Raw genomic sequence first — 21,873 nt, 5'->3', positions numbered from 1 at the left:
AAAATATAATTAAAAAATATTTGTTAAGTAGATCAAAATATCACAAGTAGTATTTCTTTTTTGTTTTTATAACACTATATTTATAAAAATAATTACAATGTTTGTGAAGTATGAGGTACCTTTTCTTTTTTTCTTTTTTTCTTTTTTTTTTTCTTTTTTTTTTTTAATAGAGATACATACGATGTTGGTAGCTTTTGTCCCACGCTAGGAATCACGCACTCTGTCATTCTAACACCTTCCACCGTCTTCACCATGGAAACTAAAACCAATTCAAACAGCACCACAATTTCCCTCTTCGTGGTGTTTAATCAAACACTTGATCTCCATTCATGTGAACGAAAGAAGCAATTGAAGGAATGTGGTAGCTGTTCAAAGGCATAACATCATCATCATCTGAAGTTGAATTAGCGAAAAACTTTCAGCAGATATGCCCAATCAAAATTCTTCTTCATTTCAATCGAATCAGACAACGTCTTCGTCGCCTGACTTCAATTTGAGTTTATCAGAAAGGGCGTTCGCCGCCGCTGGAGCCGCTTTTCTATCTGCACTTATAGTAAATCCTCTCGATGTGGCAAAGGTCCTCTTCTTCCTCGATTATTTTCGTTACACATGTTAGTTCCAATTTCATTCTCGACCTCTACAATACTCTGGTTGTGGATCTCGATGCCAATTGTATTAGTTTCCCTCATTTGATCGGGAAAATTGATTGGCTTCGTGTATTGCCTGATTATGCAGACTAGATTGCAAGCTCAGGCTGCTGGTGTTCCATATCAGAACCTCCACTCCACATGTCGCTTTGAACCGAACACAGTACATTAAACCTTCTTCTTCGTCCTGATCAAACTTTTTTGCGTGGTCCAAGTGTCTAATTTTGAATTTAATCGGTGTTAATTTGGTTATCAGATGTTACACGATACAAAATGTTTCCCACAATATAAAGGCACTGTAGATGTGTTCCAGAAAGTAATTCATGAGGAAGGATTTTCCCGACTATGGAGAGGCACAAACGCAAGTTTAGCATTGGCAGTACCCACGGTAATAAGTGTTTTTTGTGAAAGATTGATTGTTTTAGAGTTTTTGTATAATTGTTGTATGGTTGTTATTTAATATTAGGTGGGTATCTACATGCCTTGTTATGATATATTGAGAAACTATATGGAAGCATATACATCACAAAATGCTCCAAGTGTGACACCTTATGTCCCCTTAGTTGCAGGCTCTGTTGCCCGTTCATTGGCTTGTGTTACTTGTTACCCTGTTGAACTTGCAAGAACTCGTATGCAGGTAATAATATTAGCATGTGTTTTGGTTTTATACCAACATCTTCTGTAAAGAACTTTTCCATTGTTTTATTTATAATAGGCATTTAAAGATGGCCAACATGGTACAAAGCTTCCTGGAGTATGGAAGACGCTAGTTGGGGTTGTTTCTGCAGACACAAACACAAACACAAACACAAACATGAAGAACCTTAATAGCTGTGAGTTACTTCTGTTCAATGCAAGAGATAACAATATACTTTCATAAACTATTGAATCAAAGTTATTTTTGGTAATACGTCAAAAGGTGGTTAATCTAGGTCTTAATGTATTGGGTTAACCTTCCAATGCTTTTTTTTTTTAATATCATAGATCACAAATATTTTGAAGTTAAGAGGTTGTAAACTGTAGATATGTATCTATTGAAGATTTCAGCTAAATTTGAATAAATTATATTAGCATTTCGTAGCTTTCGATTCTTATGGACGGGTCTCGGGGCACAACTATCTCGTGATGTTCCATTTTCTGCGGTTTGCTGGGCTACCCTGGAACCAGTAAGAAAGACTTTTAAGAGTTTTTTTTTTTTTTTTTTTTTTTTTTTTTTTTTTTTTTTTTTAATCGGTGGTTTTTCCTTTGTGTTTGTGCAGGTGAGGAGACGGATACTAGGAATGTGGGGGGGCCATGAAACTTGTGGTGTCGGTGTTGTTGTTGGTGCAAACTTTGCTGCTGGTTTTGTTGCTGGAGTCGTTGCGGGTGCCTCAACATGTCCGTTAGATGTTGCAAAGACTCGCCGTCAAATAGAGGTATATGTTATGTTATGTAAGCATTAAAAAAAGAAAAAACATGTTTGTATATATGTAGCTAGTGGTTATGTTGGTAATACTAATGTGTATGTAGTTCAACTGACATTTTCAGAAGGATAGAGTCCGAGCATTGAGGATGACGACAAGACAGACACTAGTGGAAATATGGAGGTATGTAACTATCTTATCTTAGTATGTTTAGTTTTGATTTTGTTGATTAGAAATGTTTGATTTAATAATGGAACAGGGATGGAGGAATGAAGGGACTTTTCACAGGAGTTGGTCCTCGTGTTGGACGCACGGGTCCTTCTGTTGGGATTGTCGTGTCCTTTTATGAAGTTGTCAAGTATGCTCTACACACCTACACAACACAAGACTAGAAAGAAAACCATGCCATCTTTCCTGTGTATTTCAACATGTGTTTCTTGGATAATTTACATATAAGGAAATGAAATGCCTGCAACTCTAAATCAGACCCACAATCTCTTGGGTTTGATTCATTGTAGTAAAGTATAATCCTTGATTGCTGATTTCTTAATATATATATATATATATATATATATATATATATATATATATATATATATATATATATATATATATATATATATATATATATGTAAATTTGTTCCATTAGAATGGACAGATTCATGAAAATAAACAATTTCATTCATCTATCTAGTATATATTATCGAAATGGAACCTAGTCTTTTTCTTCACCTGGTTCAAAGCCTATATATATATAGTTTGATGCTGGTCAACAACTAACTATTACCAATTTTCTTTTTAAAAAGTGATATTATAATATTGTTACTATACAACAATTTTTGGTTTCATTTGACAGCTATAGTAAGTAATAGCAGCACATTAGTACCTGAAACCAATTTTGAAGCCTCCATCCTAGCAAATTTTTATCGATCAAGCGGAAATGACATGTACACCTTTTTGTTATGTTTTAACTTCTTTAAAGTTTAAACTAAATAGAATATAAAGAAAAAGAATTTTAAATTATAACAACAACAAAATAAATTTAATTTCTTTAAATCATAACTAAAAAATAAAAAATATAAATAAATAAGAATTTTAAAATTTGATGTAAAGCTATAACTAACCAAAAGTCTACACACATGTCAATGTCATCAACAATTGTTGAATGTGGACTTCGCATAGACATGAAAATAACAATAGCCAAATGAAAATTGTTCTTCTGTGACAATGATATCACTTCAGAACTAATTTAATTTGATCCCGAGTTATGTGGTTTTTGCTTTAAGTTTTGCATTTTTCAGTTTTCAACATTCATTCCAACAGCCATGTTGTTGGTCCACCAAATCCATAAAAATAAAACCACACATACCAAGCAAGATTTAGTGAATGATCAAGAATAAAACTAGATGATTGGATTTGTCATAGTAATAACTAGAAAAGAGCCCCGGCATAGCGGGGGTTAGATTTGGATCAAATCATCAATAACAGTAGGCAATCAAATCATCAAATAACATATTATTTAAAACACTCTTCATCCAAATGCTGAAAAAACAAAATCAACAAAAATGAACATCCCTAACATCTCCATTTGGATCTTCTCTCATAAACTCCAAGAACTCTCAGTTCTATCTTGCCATCGCCATCATGGTCCATTGCACCAAAGAAGTGTGGAGCCAACTTGTGAAGATACTCAAAATTTAGTTGGTAATAAGCCATTGCCATCTTAGAAAGTTCTTTCATTGTATAATTAATGCCCTTTTGCTTCTGATTACGGCATATGGTGCAGGGATTTAAAACCATTTTGTACCTAAAAATAGTACCAAATTGAACTATTACGAACAAATGTGAGATAATTTAGCCGTACTGAATAGAAACCATTCACAATAAGGCGGATCAAAAATCCCTTAGACCTGAGACTTACCATTATATGGAGGCGACATATCAGGGAATAAGAAGTGGATTCCTTTAAAAATCAAAACAAAGTTGTTAATTGATTTATCTGTGTCCGTATCTGTATAAAAAAAATAGATTTTTAGTTAATAAAAGTAACGAAAATGGGATAAATATGATTGTTGTTTGAATTGTGCTTGTCAAATTATCTCAACAGGTAATAAGTTTACCTTTGCACAATGTAAGTACAACCTCAATGCCAATTCAGGTGCCGAAACATATTAAAGGGCCTCAATTGTCTAAAACTGAACCCAAGGGTAAATCCATAAATGTACAATACTGCTAGCTTCCCATAAACCCATAAGAGGTATATGCTGGTCCACCTAATGAAGCTGACAATAAGCAGGTATATACGTATATGATGGTCTACCTACTGAATTTACATGTTTTACTAACTCTACTCTGTGTATCTTTCCTAACGTCAATATATTTTGACTCTCTATTATAGGGTTCCTGGTTAGATATATTAACTGGTATTAAAGGGTAAAAATGGAAATATAGAAAGATAGAGCCAGTAAAGCAATAAGATAAAAGATTCAAATGAAATTATAGATAGAGTAGGTGGAACTATATGGTACATTACCAACATAACAGGGCTGTGAACTGAACCTCTTGTATTCCACCCATACACACATACACTGGAAAAAAAAAAGACCATTCAAACAGCAAGAGTAAGGTTTCTGAGACAAAAGAACAAAAAGAAATTGAAGAAATAGGTAGATGAAGAACAAAATTGACAATTACTTCAAAAACTAAACTTTACAAACTTCAGCATGTCTATTCAAATTGAAAAGTAAAAGGAACAGAACAGGAAGCAGTAGAGGTGGCAAAAATTGACACAACACGAAACCCGACGCGAAATAAACGGGTTTGGTAAGATATTTCAACCTGTTTAAATAAACGGGTTGACACGACACGACACGAAAATTAATTGGGTAAGGTTAGGGTTGAGAATTCCAACTCGAAAATGACCTGTCTATTTATATGCAAGTATTTTGAATTATTTAAATAAACTAGAGAGATACAAAATCAAAACCATAAGTAAAAGAAATCCTTCGAATTGAATTGTTTTGTAATGTTGAAATGACTTAGCCATCTAGATTAAGACTTCATTTCAATTTTTCCATTCTCTCCCAAAATACCCAGTCTCTTTCACCACTCTCGCATCCTCATGCATCCTCATGACCTTTGTCATCCGCCTCCCCAACTCCCACTCTTTTAATTTTGCCATCTGAACTTGTTATGACTTCATCTATTCTGCAACAAAACTATTAGTTTTTCCTTTCTGCCTACCTAACTCCTACTCTGTCAACATGCTCAATCTTTTAACCTCACAAGACACGACATATTTTGAGGTATAGCCCTAACCCGAAACCCGACACGAACTCGACACGAAAATAAACGGGTTGACACGACACGTTAATTAAATGGGTTGGGTTAGGGTCAAGCACTTTTAACCCGTTTAGTGTTTCGACATGAACCACCGACACGATTGCCACCTCTAGGAAGCAGTGAATCCGTGTTCCACTCCCTTGTTTCCAAAAATCTATCAACAGAGCATAAATAAAAGAAAATGGGAAAACAGAAAATCCACAAAGAAGAAGATGGCACGTATTACCCATCCCAAGAGAAATCACCCTTTTCATGGATTGAGATATCAGCTCATGAGTGGTGAGGTTATTGAACCGTAAATGTCGGACACCACATAATAAACCGTCTGAAATATACCAGCCAGATTCAATGATCTTCAAGCTATTGGATAAAAAGTCCAAAAATTTTAATATAACTCATCTTGACATTATATCAAACAGTTGGTGGACAGAAAATGATGTATATGTTTCTGTACCATTGAATCCTTCCTAAATCGAGAGGGAACATAAGGAGGGTATGTCGATAAACATGATTAGTCGGAAAATTGAAATCGAGAAACCATGGAATCAGAAATTTTGAGGGCTAAAGAAGAGAAAGCATAAAAATAAACGTAAGAAAAGAGAGCAAAGAATAGAGAATGGGGTTTAACTGAAGAAGGTCAAAACAGAGGGAACGAAGATGACAATGGAGGAGGAAGTGAATAACTAACAACAGAAGCCTAACACGTTCAACCGCACAAACGGTGGAGAAGCGTTTATCGATTGTGAGGGACGCGCGATGGCGTCAGAGTGGGGTTTGTGTAGCTGTTGAGGCCGGTCCAACCCAGACAGCCGATGGAAGACTGGAGAGAGATAGATAAGCAGAGAACGAAAAAAAAAACGGTGGGAAGCTTTAGTGGGTTTTGTTTTCATCCAAGGAATGAAGCGGTGCAGACTGAAGGAATAAGAGAAAGAAGAAGCGGTGGACATAAATCTAATCCCTATTACTCAGTCGATTGACATTGGAACGGAGAAGGTGGAATGATCCGGCAATAACACGTAGAAGGTAGTTGGGGACTTCAAACCACGTGTAAAGCAATATCTAGGAAAAAGGTTTGCAGGGTAAAAGCAAATTAATGAGAAAGAAAAAAAATCAGAAAAATTACTAATTATGTCAAAAAGGGAAATTTAGAAATTGAACATATAGAAAAAACGGACCATTTATTTCAATCTCTTAGCCATTTTATTGTAGCTAAGGTAGACAATTTTAATAGACAAAATTTCAAAAATGGTCCCTGTGGTTTCCAGAAATATCAAGTTTAGTCCCTAAGTTCAAAAAACCTCACAGATGGTCCCTGTGGTTTCAAAACTTTTAACAAATGGTTCTTCCGGTTCACTCCGTTAGCATTTCACCGTTAACTCATTTTTTAATAGTGGTGATTCCAGGTTTGATAAGATCAATGAATCGATTGGAGGAGAGGGTCGTCATTGTAACTGCAGAATTGTGGAACTACCAGCTGATGTTGTTTTGTTCATGGGTGTTTTTTTTTGGTATTATTTTAATCTCTAAGTATCTTCTGGAGGTTTGGATGGTAATGGAGTTTTGGTTTTTGGTTTGTAACCATTGCAGGGTTTTTTTTTATTTTAATTGGATAGGGGTTTTTTTGCTTTCAGTTTATGTAGGTGGTTTTGGAATTGGTGTTGTTGTATTTGGTTTATGTATCAGATTAATGTGTAATGCAGTGGTAATGGTAATGATAATGGAATGTAGTTTGTTATAGTTCATTGTTCAATTTCTTGAATGTTTTTGAAATGTAATTGTTAAGTGTATTGTAATTGCATCTTGAAGATGGTTTTCATTTGCAATTGAAATGTACATTGTTATTAATTGATCTGTGAAGTGAAGGGTAGTACACAAAACATATTAATTCATCACCAAAAAGTGCATACACACCATTACATTCAAAGTTATAAAGTTCTTAACACAACCATGATGCAAATTTTTAAAAAGACCTACAACACAAGCATTACATGCAAAGTTTTCAAGTTCTTAACACATCTTCAAACAAGTACACATTACATAAGTTTCTAAATACCTACAACACCAACATCCTAATAACCACTAAAAAGTCAATTTTCAGCCTCCTCCAACTTCACCACTGCCTCCCTGCCCTTTACATGTTCTGGAATTGTGCCCTTTGTTATGACACTTTGAACAAGTGACTGCCAAATATTTCCTGCTCAATCTACCAGCTTGGCTGTTTGGCTCATCAACACCCCTTCTTCTCTTCTTCTTAGGCCTCCCAACCTACACATGTTGATATACTATAGTTAAAATTGAATTCATTCCATGTTCACATGTATACTATATATTTTGTGTACTTTAAATACAAACCTGTGTCTTATGTTTTGGTGGAAGTAAAGTGAATGGGCAGTCACTTTTAGGCCACATTGTACGTCCATTCAATGGATCAATTTTGTTGAAATACATGGCTTTCCATGTTGATAACCTATAGCAAGGATGGACCCATTCATCAACATGTGGGTCATTTTCACCATTTTCAATTTTGTCCCATATAGCACAAACAGCATGTCTACATGGGAAACCTGTAATCTCCTAAAACCTACAACTGCAACTGTGATCATTCAAATTTACCACATATTGGTCTTGCCATGTGCTTGCCACTTGGTACTTCCCTGCCCCATTGTATTTAGCCACATACTTTGATGCATCAGCCTTAATCTTTTCAAACAGTGTAGTTGCAGTAGGGGTTAGAAGTCCTTCACACTTATCTATTTCCTTTTGCACCACACATAACCTCTTCATGAGATACTCTCTAATATACTCTAAGCAAGTGATAATAGGTTTATCCCTACCTTCATCTAGCTTTGAATTGAATACCTCACAAAGGTTATTCAACAAACAATCAGTATGTGCCCTTCCTGAATAATATATATTAACAGAAGACAATTACACATATAGTAAACACACAAAAGGGAAGATTAACAATTCTCAATAAATTTCTAGAAACTTACCACTAAAGTGAGATTTAGCCCAAGTGTTTGCTGGGATCTTAGACACCCAAGCATGAGCCTCTGCATTGATCTTCTTCAACTCATCCATTGCTCTGTTAAAATGATTGACTGTTGTTGCTCTACCACACTCCCAAAGCTGGTCACTTAAGTCTTTTCCTTTCCATTGCTTCTTCATGTTTTCCTGGATATGCCTCAAACAGAACCTGTGTTCTGCACTAGGGAATACTTTCTCCATTGCTGGTATTATTCCCTAAACAAAAGTCAATGTAATCAACATTAGTTAACCAAATGTATTTAGTAAAGGTAATAAAAAAGTTAGGTGGTACACACCTTTTGTCTATCTGAAATGAAGGTAAAGTTTGAATTTGGTCCCAGATCCAGATCTTCTCCTAACAGTTCCAAGAACCAGGTCCAGCTACTTGTTGATTCTGTCTCTACCACTGCATATGCTACAGGGTATATGTCATTGTTTGAGTCCAACCCTACAGCAGTTAACACTTGCCCAGGGTAAGGGCCCTTCATGAAAGTACCATCCAGACCTAGAAAATCTCTTAATCCAGATTTGAATCCTAACTTCAATGCACCTAAACAGACATATATTCTTCTAAAAGTTCTTGTGGTAACAGACAGGGAGGTTTCTGGATACACATCAATCCGAACTGTTGTACCAGGATTAGTGTTGAGTAGCTCCAACACATAATCCCTCAAAAATCCATACTGTACTTGGTAGTCCCCACTAATGATACGCTTAGCCATTGACTTTGCCCTAGAGACCTTTTGCAATGACATTCCTACCTCCAGTTTCTTGCACAACTCTTCGTGTAAATCTTTCACTGGAATTTTTGGGTTACTCTGTATTTGTTGAACAATTAAGTTTGCTACATATCTGGAAGTGCAAGCTTTAACCACCCTTGTTTGCAAACATTTATGCTCATCCTGTACTGTTTTCACCAACCAATCCTGATTTTCATTAGCCCTCGATATTTGGACTGCCCATGGACATGTACCTTTATTGGCAATTACATCTTTACCCTTGCACTTTGCCCTACTTCTGGTTGAGGGCCCACCACTATCAACTCCTGTAGAAGGCTTACTTACAACACCTTTACATTTCACCCTAATCCGGGTTTTGTCATTTTTGGCTAGGTATAAAGACCTCCTTGTTGCTACAGCATGTGAGTTCATGTAGTTTTTAACATCAACCTTGGTTTTGAAGACCTGACCAATCTGAAATGGTTTAACATGAACCTCTCCATGTGAGCATGTACTTGACTTACTCAACTCTTTTAGCAGTCTCTTCCTATCATCTTCATGAAATCCTGCAAATTGATAATCATCAGTGGCAATAACTTCCAACTCATTATCAAAGTCAACCACTCCAATCCCATCATCTTTTGAATGATTGTTCAAGATTCCATGTTCATCTACATCAACAGCATTATGGAATTCACTCATGTCTACATCTACATCAAATTGTATGTTAGACTCATCCACATTGTATTCACTGTCATCAGAATCATCTCCACTATCCTCAGAACCATGGCCACTCTCAGAGTAGAAAGCATCTCCACTATCATCACTCACCATACCCTCTAGATAATCCACTTCTGGTTGTTTTTCAAATGAAGTTTGAACATTAAACTCAGCATCATAATCAGCATAAAGTGAGTAATCCTCTACAAATGGTTCATAGTCATCAACTGTTGTAGTATTAGCTCCATTATCAGCTTGGCAGCTTGGTTCCTGTACATGGTAAGTTCCCAATTGTTCTTCAGTTTCAACTGCACTAGTGATCACTTCTTCTTGAGTTTCAATTCCATGATTCACCACTTCCTTTTGAATGACATGACTTTGTTTACCTTGTGACCTTATAAATGGTAGAATACTCTTTGAGTAATCATGGCCTTCATCAACATCTAACACTTGTGACTGCTCATAATCAGGGTTCATAGACTTGTTTAGATCAAGCTTTCTACTACATGAGCCTGCTTCTCTCCTACAAGGTTTCTTTCTATTCATTTCAGGTGACACACTATCAGGCTCCAACTCTTCAATAACAACTTTAGAAGGAGACTTGTAATAACTACCTACCCTTGTCTGACCAGTTTCAATATACACCCTAATAAGTCTGTGTTTAGGGACATATGATACCATTTTAAGTACATCTTGATCATTACCTAAAGGCATTAAGCCATAGTCCAAAGGGTATTCAGGGATACAGAAATGGTAGTAAAGGGTTTGCTCAGTTTTGTACCCTAGTTCTCGAACCATGTCGTCAAGCTCATGAACTGAAAATAAATCAGTGTCAACATAATCTACATATGCTACAACACCATCAACGTATTTCCTTCCAGGTGCTTTGGTGAAGACACCACTGTAGTGTATCTTCAACGTGAAATAGTTCTCATAACCTTCTGTAAACACAAAAAAAAGAAAGAGTAAAATCAATGATTTCCTTACGTCAACACAATAGACCAAGAAAAAACAAGTTTTGTTGTAGTATTGTACCGTATGTTTTTCCTAAGTCCTCCACGGTTACAAATTTTTCTCGAAAACACCATATTGATAGCACCATTGCAATTTCTACAGCTTAAAACCCTAAATCCCAATTTCTGTTCTTGCTTCTACGATGGGAATGAACCCGATGACTAAACCTGTAACTGGTTATCTTCTTGGGAGAGGGACGGGTAGTGATGTGCAAGCAAGTAATCATTTCATATTAAAGAGAGGAGGTTACAACTGAAATGACGAAATTACCCCTACAATATTTTATTAAAAAATGAGTTAACGGTGAAATGCTAACGGAGTGAGCCGGAAGGACCATTTGTTAAAAGTTTTGAAACCACAGGGACCATCTGTGAGGTTTTTTGAACTTAGGGACTAAACTTGATATTTCTGGAAACCACAGGGACCATTTTTGAAGTTTTGTCATTTTAATATATATATATATATATATATATATATATATATATATATATATATATATATATATATATATCCTAATTCTAATAAATAAGTAGAACTCTGCCACGTGTCACTCTCTAAGGAGCCCCAAAATCGAGTTTTCCCGCTCATTTATTCATCTATATTTACGTAAATGCCATTGAATCCAAATTGAATCAAAGTTCAAACTGATGCAATAAATCCGGAAATTTTAGCTGTCAACTGCAATTTCGTGCGTGATTTGAGGAGATTAGATTAGTAATTTGAAAAATCCTAATTCTAATAAATAAGTAGAACTCTGCCACGTGTCACTCTCTAAGGACCCCCAAAATCGAGTTTTCCCGCTCATTTATTCATTTATATTTACGTAAATGCCATTGAATCCAAATTGAATCAAAGTTCGCAATAAATCCGAAAATTTTAGCTGTCAACTGCAATTTCATGCTTGATTTGAGGAGATTAGATTAGTAATTTGAAAAATTCAGTTATAACTCTCCTTATCTTCACGCTCTTCTTCTACAAATTTGTATTTATATTCTTCAATTTATCCAATGCTATTTCTTTCTCTCTGTCTCTCTCGATGGTTAGCCTTCATCTTCTTTATGTTACTCCTCCACCCTGATTCTCTCTACTAAACTCATGTCCGATCTCTTCATTTAACTGTATATCCCTTCCAATTATTCAGAATATTTTTGATTTTAATAGCTCAAGGATCTTCAAGGTGATTTGATCCTCTTTCGATCTTACTATTTTGTATTTTATCCGATGTTTATTTATAGATATTATATACGCAAGTTAGTTGTGAGAAAGTTTGATCGTGGTCTTCGTATTTTTTTTGTGAACGGCTAACATGTTAATTTTTGAATTTAAACGATCGTACGAATTCAATCTCAGTAATTGTTCAAGGTTGGTGGACATGTACTTGGTAATTGCAAGTGTGACATTCTTTCGGTATAACATTATGTGACTTCAGTGTTGGAGAAACGCATAGATTTAATCTTGCATTTCTTGCCCGCCAATTGTTTGCTAAAATGCTAGAATGAAATATGAAATATCGGGTAGTGGACTTTTTTGGTTTTCTGGTATTAGTTTGAAATATTTATTGTAATCTTCTTTGATTCATTTCCAGTTTTACTTTTTACTTGGAATTAATAGCTTAAGTAATCCGTACAAAGGAAAAGGTTGAAAATGATGAAACTCAAATGTTTTTTGTTTGATTTCCAGGTTCATCTAATCTTGATACTTATGTGGTCTTTTTAGAAACCAAAAACTCATAACCATGTGAAAGGTTGATGCGTCCGTGGGACAAATTATCATAAAAAGTTTGTATTTCATGTATCTAGAAACAAGGTAATTTCTTGTGTAATTATGTTCTTTTATTTTGTTTTAAAAGTTTTAAACTCCTCTTTGATTCCGCGATTTAGGTATTTGAAACTAATATTCATGTTTTTGGAATCAGAGAAAAGACTTGGGTACCTTTGAGCTAACAGAAGGAAAATATCTCAACCAAAGAGACATTCATTGTTATTATTCAAAACATTAATTTCATAATGAATCAACTTAATTTCTTATAGAGTGTTTGGGATTCTACATTTGGAAGTGGCTTTTTTACACTAGAAGCTTAAATATTGGGACATGTGTGAAATTTTATCTGCTAATTGTCATCATATGATGTGATTATGATTTTTTTTCATACATGAGATCGCATGACAACTTTCTTGGAAAGTAGTATAAAGGAAATTAAAACTTATGAGATTATACAGTATTGAGTTCAATCATTTATGTAGGTCATTAAATGTTGAATTCTTATTGGACTTCCTGGTTACATGGTCTATCTTTCATGCATTGATTAGTTTTTTTTTTCTCTTTTGATTGATAACATTTTTTACGAGAAAATTTTCTGTTAGTCCAAAGTGCAAGAGCCCTCAGTATGCAGATGAGCATAATGTAAGTGTATTGCTTTTATGGGTAAGGTGTTGTAAATACTTTGCCATTGTGTAAAATTCTATGATTTTGAACAATTTAATGTAACGATTTCATTAGGTACTATTAATTAGAACGAGATCGTTCCTTCGAAGATTTGATTTTATTAAAGGATTCGGGATTGATATTCCTTGTGTGTGGCTGTAGCCATTTGAATTAAAATTCACACATAAGAGTTTACTTTTGAATGTTTGTGGCTAATTAGTTTATTCATCGTCGAATTTAGAAGATTTTATTTAACATTTAAATTTAATTACACTGAGTGCAACTTTCCAACTATTTAAGCCTTTTCTTTTGATAGTAAATATCTAAATAAATTTTTATAATTGTTAAAAAGGAAAGAGTGTGTTATTTTCATATAACTTTTTTTTACTTACAAACAAATGCTCATAATTACAAAGTACAAATAAAAGATAATGTGCTTTGTAAGAATGGACAATTTATAAAAAAATTTGTGTTAATTTGATGGTTGTGTCTAATCTGTTTATTAAAGGTCGTTTCATAAATATGGGTTAAGAATGTTAGTGTATTAATTTTTATTTTTTTCATGTAAACACATGGAACGTTTGCTCATATATTCAAAATATGCAAAATTAATTTAAACTAATAATTATATAGTTACGGATAAAACATTGAAGCCTCTAAAAATAATTGTAGCAAATATATTATTAACTATTACGCCTAATAACTTTCAACATTGTTTTACGTTATCTCCATGTAGTACACGGATGATGGTTTCTTTTAAAATACTATTTGGTGACTTCATATGGATTACATTTGAACCACAGAGGAGGAGGAAGTAATATGGATTACATTTGAACTAGGAAGTAGTATGAATTTTTTATGACACATAACTTTATTTTTTGTAGAAACAATCTTATAAAGAAGATGAATCAAGAAACAATTGCCCTAAAAAAAAGACTAAAAGTTTAAGTAGTTAATTAGAAATTAATCAAATTATAGGATACAGATTGTTGAAATGGGAAGATAAAAATTCATAGGGAAATGAATCAAGTGAAAACGTGAATTCTATATCTTTTGGCAAAATTGAAGAAGACTAGGGGTGAAACTACTCACCTAATTGTTGATTTCAGATAATTAATATCACTGATATGATATTAGTTTATTATGACTTTTTATTTTGTTTTGGTTTTTACTTTCTTTTTGTTCGTTAATTGGTTTCCCTTTTTTATAACATTTTAGATTTTTTAATATTATTTTGATGGTTCTTAATGTGAAGTTATTTTAATAAAAATCTAAACAAAATTTATAGGTTATTACTTTAATAAAATTTTACAAATCTTTTGCCTCGTGGTTTCCACGGGTTGTAACCTAGTATATATATATATAATCTGAAGCAAAGCCACCTCAAAATCTACTACATGAATCGGAAATTATTAAAACAGACCATAGAGATATTCACCAGTACAACTCCATTTCACTCCACATCATTTTTTTTAATTTTTTTTTATAATTCAAAAATACAATAAAAATATAATTTAAATTTTTTAAAAATAACATAGATTTTTAACTAGTTTTTCGTTCAATAACAAACAAAAATCACATTAATATTAAAAACTACATTACTTAAATAACTTAGAATTAAAAAAAACAAACATAAAAAACATTAATCTTCGTTTATGTTAAATTGGTACAAATGCTCTGCGACATCTTCTCGAAGATTGAAACTCGTTTCACTGTTATGAATTTCAACAATTCGTGCTAAAAATCTAGTCGTTCTGGGTACAAACTCTTCAATCGAGATGACAACGTCGTCCGGATCATACGTACAAATCGTTCGACCTTCATCTTCAATAATCATATTATGCATTATAATACATGCTACGAGCATCCATTTAATTATATCTTTTATCCTAGAGTCATGTATTGTATTTCACTACATGCCATGTCTGTTTGATGACTCCAAATGCCCTCTTGATATCCTTTCTCGTTGATTCCTGCCTTTTTGTAAACAACTTTGCCTTTTCACTTCGAGGAACCGAGTATGCCTTCATAAATGTAGAATAATCAGGGTATATCCCATCACAAAGGTAGTAATCGTATTTGTACAAATGTCTGTTCACGGTGAACGACATATAAGGTGCTTTGTCGGTCCGAATATCGTAGAAAAGCGGAGATTGGCCAAGAACAGTAATGTCGTTGTTAGACCCCACAACTCCAAAAAACAAATGTCATATCCACAAATCCTGAGATGCAACAGCTTCAAGTATTATAGTTGGCTCACATATATCACCTCGCATAAATTGACCGTGCCACGAATTTGGACATATTTCCCAAGCTACATGTGTACAATCTAGACTACCAAGCATACCTGAAAATCCATGCCTCTCTTCATGAGCCAAATATAATCTTTCAATATCACATGGAGTAGGTTTACGAAAATATTCTTTGTGAAAAACCTCATACACACATGCATAAAACTAATCTACACACTCAACATCGGTCCTTTCAAATACTTTCAAGTACTCGTCAGATGCATCAAAGGATATACCGTATCCCAAATACCTAAGTGTAGCCCCACATTTTTGTATACTACTAATGTAACAACCAAAAATATGGTCCCAAAAATTTTGTTTTTATATTAAGTAACATAGTATTTTCCAATGTCATCCATACATTTCAACAAAACCAATGTATCAAATATGAAATAAGATCAGAGTAAAACATCATATGCGGAATTCCTATGGTGTGTGCGATGCAGTCAACCCGAGCTCTTCCTTTTCCAACTGGAAGTACCTGAAACATAAACTAAAAACCGTAAGCACAAAGCTTAGTGAGTTCCCCAACATACCCCATACCACACATAATAAAATACACACTGAACTCCTGCCCGACCTCGGGCCTTGCCTGGCATCAAGCCCCGCCCGACATGAGCCCCGCTTGGTATACATATCTATTATTCTCAGGCCTCGCTTGTCATTGGGCCTCACCCACTATACACATGCAATCACTATCACATAATCATGCTAATACTCATAAATGATCATAAACTCTAACATATGTTCTAGTCTTTAGGCCTCGCCTGGCATCGAGCCCCACCCGATAGACATAACAACACATAATACATACAAGAGTCACACAGACTCCTAGCATCCTTGCATAACTAATAAGGGTTGACATCGGTGCCTTAGACCCATTATAACCCAATGAGGAAACTCACCTCGAATGCTGAACGATAGCTAAATAGATTCTGGCTCCGAATATTCGCTCTTCCCAACCGCTAAACAGAAACATTTCCTTAGATACAACTCAAAACGCCCCATTACCCCTTATAGGTCAAAATTGGTCAAAGATAAAGGCAAAAGTCAAGGTCAACCACCCGAGTTGACCCAACACGCCGAGTTGTCCTTCAACTCGCAGTGTTTCTCGATTAACTGCAAAGTTGGGAAAAACTGAGCCAACTTTCCGTGTTTATCAATAAACATGTTGAGTTCTCTAGTAACCCAACATATTAATACATTAAGCTAACATTAATGAATCTAAGAGCTTCAAAACTCAGATCTCAATTAAAATAGCATCTAGAAGGGTAAAGTTTCCAACTTTACCCCTACGAACCACCAAAATGGGTCCAAAACCGAAACCCTAGGCGTAAAAGGGTGAGGATTTAATCATTAAGCATTTAATAATCAAAGGCATAGCCCCGAAATGCAGATTTGGTCCCTTAAAGCTGAATGGCCACGTAAACTTTCCAAATTTACGCTCATGCATGACTATGAGAGGCTCCAATGCTCAAAAGAGTACAAAAGAAGGACTTAATGAATGCATGAAGCACTTAAGACCATAAAGTTGGCACCTTTATGCCAAAAGAGTTCATGTAGATCTTAGATTTGAAAGAATAAACATTTGGGACATCCTAATCCCCTATCATCCACCCAACCATGGCTTAAAGCATACAATCCAACCCAAGAAGATATCTAAGCAACTAATAAGCAAGGTGAGAACTTGAGACCTCAAAAACTTGGCAAATGAGATAATGATTTTGGATCCAAGACCTCTTCTTCAAGCCAAGCAACTCCTAGTTCCTTAGCTCCTTCAAAATGCACCAAAAATGAACACTCAAGGATCTCCACAAGCTCACACATTCAAAAATGGAAAATGATGCTCGATTTTACGGTTTATGGACAGAGGAGGCTGGTAGGGAGGCCATCTAAGGGACTTAAGGCCTTTAAATAGGGTGAAATACCCTAAAAAATAGGGTTTCCTTCCCAGCTGCCAACACACCGAGTTGAGGTACCTCAACTCGCCGTGTTGCTTCATTAAACCTCACGGCCAAAAACATCTCGACACGCCGTGTTGAGGCTCCCACACACCGAGTCCAAAAAGAAAACTTAAACAATTGGAAAAATAAGTTTATACCGGAAACCAAACGTTACAATTCTCCCCCACTTGAATCAGAATTTGTCCTTGAAGTCCGCTGCCCCGAACAATTCTGGATAATGCTCTCTCATTTCCTCCCCAGACTCCCAAGTCCACTCTGACCCCTTGTGGTGCAGCCACTGCACCTTCACTAGCTCCACAACCTTGTTCCTCAAGGTTTTCATCTTCCGATCTAATATTGTCACCGATCGCTCAACATAATTCAGGTGGTTGTCCATTTCAATATCCTCCAAAAGTACAACTGCCGAATCATCCACCAAACACTTCCACAGCTGAGAGACATGAAATGTACTATGAATATGACTGAGCTCGGCTGGAAGATCTAGACAATACGCAACCTGACCCACCCGAGCCAAAACCCTGAAGGGGCCAATATATATGGGGCCCAACTTGCCCCGTTTCTGAAACCTGATGACACCTTTCCAAGGTGACACCTTCAGGAGAACCATATCTCCTACCTGAAACTCCAAGTTTGAACGACGTTTGTCGGCAAAACTCTTCTGCCGACTCTAAGCTGTTTGGAGCCTACTCCAAACCTGTTGAATCAGCTCGAGAGCCTTAAGTACCACCTCGGTACTCCCCATAACTCGCTGACTGATCTCGCCCCAAAAAATCAGGGTCCTGCATTTCCTCCCGTAGAGCATCTCAAAAGGAGGTCGATCGATGCCAGCGTGATAACTGTTGTTATACGAAAAATCCGCTAACGAAAGATACGTATCCCAACTCCCACTAAATTCCAACACGCACACACGTAACATATCCTCAAGATTTTGGATAGTCCGCTCCCTCTGACCATCGATATGTGGATGAAATGTTGTACTGAAATGAGACGAGTGCCCATCTCGTCATGGAACCGCTTCCAAAATCTGGAAGTGAAACGAACATCCCTATCTGAAACCACTGATACTGGTACCCCATGACGTGCCACCACTTACCGGAAATAAATCTCGGCCAATTTCTTTGCAGAAATACTCTCCTGGATCGGAATGAAATGCGCGCTCTTGGGCAATCAATCCACAATGAACCAAATAGAATCTACTCCGTGTGCTGTCCTGGGAAGCTTCGTGATAAAATACATAGTGATGTCTTCCCATTTCCATAAAGGAATCTCCAATGGCTGCATCTTTACGTGAGGTCGCTGATGTTCGGCCTTGACTTTCCTGCAAGTCAAGCACTACTCCACGTACTATGCTACATCATGCTCCATGCATGGCCACCAATAAATAGGACAAAGATCCCTATACATCTTCGTCTCCCCTGGATAAATGCAAAATCTCGACTTGTGAGCCACCTCCATCAAAACTTGGCGCACCGCCCCAATACGGAACCCAGACTCTCTGATGTGTAGTCAACAAACCGTGACTATCATAATCGAGGGAAGCCACCTGGCTCACAATACTCTCGCTCTTCCGGTGCTCTTCCTTCATTGCCTCTACCTGTGCCTCACGAATCCTCTCCAATAACGGAGTAATAACGATCATCCTCAAACATAGGTCTCTTATTAGAGTCGTGACCGCCTTGCGACTGAGAGCATCGACCACCACATTGGCCTTACCTAGGTGGTATAGGAGCTCACAATCATAATATTTCACCACATCTAACCATCGACGCCGCCTCACATGCAGATTTGGCTAATCCATAAAGTACCTCAGGCTCTTGTGATCTGTGTAGATCGTATACCAGACCCCATAAAGGAAATGCTGCCAAATCTTGAGAGCGAAAACCACCACCCCCAGCTCTAAATCATGTGTCGGATAATTCACCTCATGAGGCTTCAGTTGCATCAATACTCCCCCCAAACTCGTGATCGATTCATCACAATAAACCACAAAGTCATCAACATCCTCTGGTACGGTCAGAATCAGCGCCTCACACAACCGTTGTCTGAGAGTCTCGAAAGTTGCCCGATGCTCAGGCCCCTAGCGAAAAGTCACCGACTTCTTAGTCAACCGGGTCAATGGAACAACGATCTTGGAGAAGTCCTGAATGGATCTCCGATAGTAACCAATCAAACCAATAAAGCTCCGAATCTCAGATGGAGACCTTGGAACCTCCCACTGCATCATGACCTCGACCTTGGCTGGATCGACTAGAATACCTTTCTGGTTGACAAAGTGCCCCAGAAACTGCACCTCACGCAACCAGAACTCGCACTTGGAGAACTTTGTGAAAAGTCTCTCCCTCCTCAAGGCCTCCAGCACCTCCCTCAAGTGCTCCTCGTGCTGCTCCTGAGTTTTGGAATAAACCAAGATATCATCAATAAAGACTATCATAGACCGATCCAGCATCGGTCTGCACACGCGGTTCATGAGATCCATGAACACGGCAGGAGAATTGGTGAGCCTAAATGGCATCACCACGAACTCATAATGCCCATATTGAGTCCGGAAAGCCGTCTTTTGCACATCCTCATCCCGGACCCACATCTGATGATAACCCGATCTCAAATCAATCTCGGAGAACCAAGATGCGCCCTGAAGCTAGTCGAAAAGATCATCAATCCTCGGGAGGGGATAAAGGTTCCTCACCGTTACCTTATTCAACTCCCAGTAGTCGATACACATCCGATGAGACCCGTCTTTCTTCTTCACAAACAGGATCGGGGCTCCCCAAGGCGAACTAATCAACCTAATAAATCCCTTATCCAACAGCTTCTGCAGCTGTGTAGACAAATCTTGCATCTCGAGAGGAGCCAGCCAATATGTTGCTTTGGCTATCAGAGCCGCACCTAGAACCAAATCAATCTTGAAATCCACCTACCTCTTCGCAGGTACCCCAGGAAAATCCTCCGAGACACATCCAAATACTCCCGCACAATCAGCACATTATCCACGGTCGCCTTACCCTCAACCCAGGTATCCATGACATAGGTGACAAAACCCGAACAACCCTGATGAAGACAACGTCTGGCCCTCGCTGCTGAACACATAATCGGCCCACACTGCGGTCTCTCACCCTGAATCACCAGCTCTCCCTCACTTGGGGTCCGAACCCGAACTAACTACTTCTCGCGGTCGATCATTGCCACATTAGGGCTCAACTAATCCATTCCCAAGATAACCTTGTTCCAACGCAGAGGAATGTGAACCAAATCAACCGGAAACTGCTTGCTGAACAACTGGAGAGTACAACCTCGATGAACCCTAGCAACCCGAGTGGACCTATCATCATCAGTCTCCACATCTAGAGGACAATCTAGCTCCCCCGAAGCTCTAGCAAATCTCTTGCTAAGCGCAAGAGATACAAACGATCGGGTAGCCCTCGAATCAAATAATACAAAAGCAGAGATACCATTCATAAGGAACGATGCTATAATAAACACATAAACATAAGCAAACAATTCAATATGGATAAAGAGATAAGAAGAATATACATACCCGTCACAACATCGGGAGCTGCACGCGCCTCCTCTGCCGTCAGTAATCCTCAAAGTCGCAGGAGCGGGTGCTAACACTGGTCCTGTTGCAACCAAAATCGGATACTGAGCCTTTTTGTGGCCCCGCTAATTGCAATGAAAGCAACTCAGATCTGATCCCTGGGTGGTGGTAGCAGTACAATCCTTACTATAATGGCCGGTCCAACCACACTTAAAGCAGACAGAACCACCACCACTACCACTCTTGCACGCACCCTTGTGCGTCCTTCCACACTTGCCACAACGGTTATGACCCTGATGGCCCATCGATCTGGAATCCGATACCTTGGGCCTCTTTCCCGAACCCCCTGGTGTCTGAACCTCATTTGGCTTCCTCTTCCTTTCAATCTCCAAGTCAATCTCTCTCCCTGGCTCGAGCAATCATATCCTCCAACGTCTTGCAGCTGGATTGGCACACAAATTGTCGGATGCCGCTCCTCAACATCTCATAATATCGAGCCTTCTTCTCCTCGTCCGCCACATACTGCGGAACCTGAATCATCCTCTCCCTGAACATAGTGATGATCTTGGCCACCATCTCAGTCGTTTGGCGGAGATCCTGGAACTCCCGTGCTAGTTGTTGCACCTCGATAACAGGTTTAAACTTAGCTCAAAACCTGGTCTAAAAATCATCCCAGGTCATCCCATCCATGAAATCATCACCCACAACATTACCGACCTCCTCCCACCAGTCCTGCACCGTGTCCTTCAAGAGATAGGAGGCCAATCTGACATTGTCCCCCTCGAGA

The 21,873-nt window shown here is 37.4% G+C and overlaps 1 protein-coding gene and 1 long non-coding RNA gene across 4 annotated transcripts; one reads left to right on the top strand and one right to left on the bottom strand.

The window, feature by feature from the left end:
- The first annotated feature begins 214 nt into the window (after window positions 1-214).
- On the top strand, window positions 215-2,572 carry LOC145055398 (mitochondrial carrier protein MTM1-like). 2 transcript variants are annotated; one of them, XM_079003705.1, is made up of 9 exons: window positions 215-577; window positions 736-810; window positions 904-1,035; window positions 1,114-1,284; window positions 1,363-1,480; window positions 1,719-1,813; window positions 1,907-2,062; window positions 2,175-2,233; window positions 2,310-2,572. In XM_079003705.1, the coding sequence occupies exons 1-9, from the start codon at window positions 428-430 to the stop codon at window positions 2,440-2,442; spliced, it is 1,089 nt and encodes a 362-aa protein (XP_078859831.1). In that variant the 5' UTR covers window positions 215-427; the 3' UTR covers window positions 2,443-2,572. The 2 variants fall into 2 exon arrangements, with proteins under 2 accessions (XP_078859831.1, XP_078859832.1); XM_079003706.1 differs by having other exon boundaries at window positions 437-611.
- Window positions 2,573-3,437: 865 nt separating this feature from the next.
- On the bottom strand, window positions 3,438-6,453 carry LOC145055397 (uncharacterized). 2 transcript variants are annotated; one of them, XR_013685177.1, is made up of 4 exons: window positions 5,619-6,453; window positions 4,171-4,638; window positions 3,972-4,061; window positions 3,438-3,857 (listed from the first exon to the last, which is right to left on the bottom strand). It is a non-coding gene; the product is annotated as an uncharacterized LOC145055397 (long non-coding RNA). The 2 variants fall into 2 exon arrangements; XR_013685176.1 differs by having other exon boundaries at window positions 4,171-6,447.
- Window positions 6,454-21,873: the final 15,420 nt, after the last annotated feature.

This window comes from Lactuca serriola, chromosome 5 (genome assembly GCF_051521515.1).
Source record: "Lactuca serriola cultivar US96UC23 chromosome 5, Lser_US96UC23_V15, whole genome shotgun sequence".
Lineage (NCBI taxonomy): Eukaryota > Viridiplantae > Streptophyta > Magnoliopsida > Asterales > Asteraceae > Lactuca > Lactuca serriola.
Note: the sequence above shows the minus strand (reverse complement) of the source record. Positions and strands in the feature narration are given on the sequence as shown.

Bases quoted from the DNA above. Each gene is read 5' to 3' on its own strand.
- LOC145055398 (XM_079003705.1), top strand. From the start codon at position 428: ATGCCCAATCAAAATTCTTCTTCATTTCAATCGAATCAGACAACGTCT. The intron at 578-735 runs GTCCTCTTCTTC...CTGATTATGCAG, and splicing joins ATCCTCTCGATGTGGCAAAG to ACTAGATTGCAAGCTCAGGC. The intron at 2,063-2,174 runs GTATATGTTATG...TGACATTTTCAG, and splicing joins AGACTCGCCGTCAAATAGAG to AAGGATAGAGTCCGAGCATT.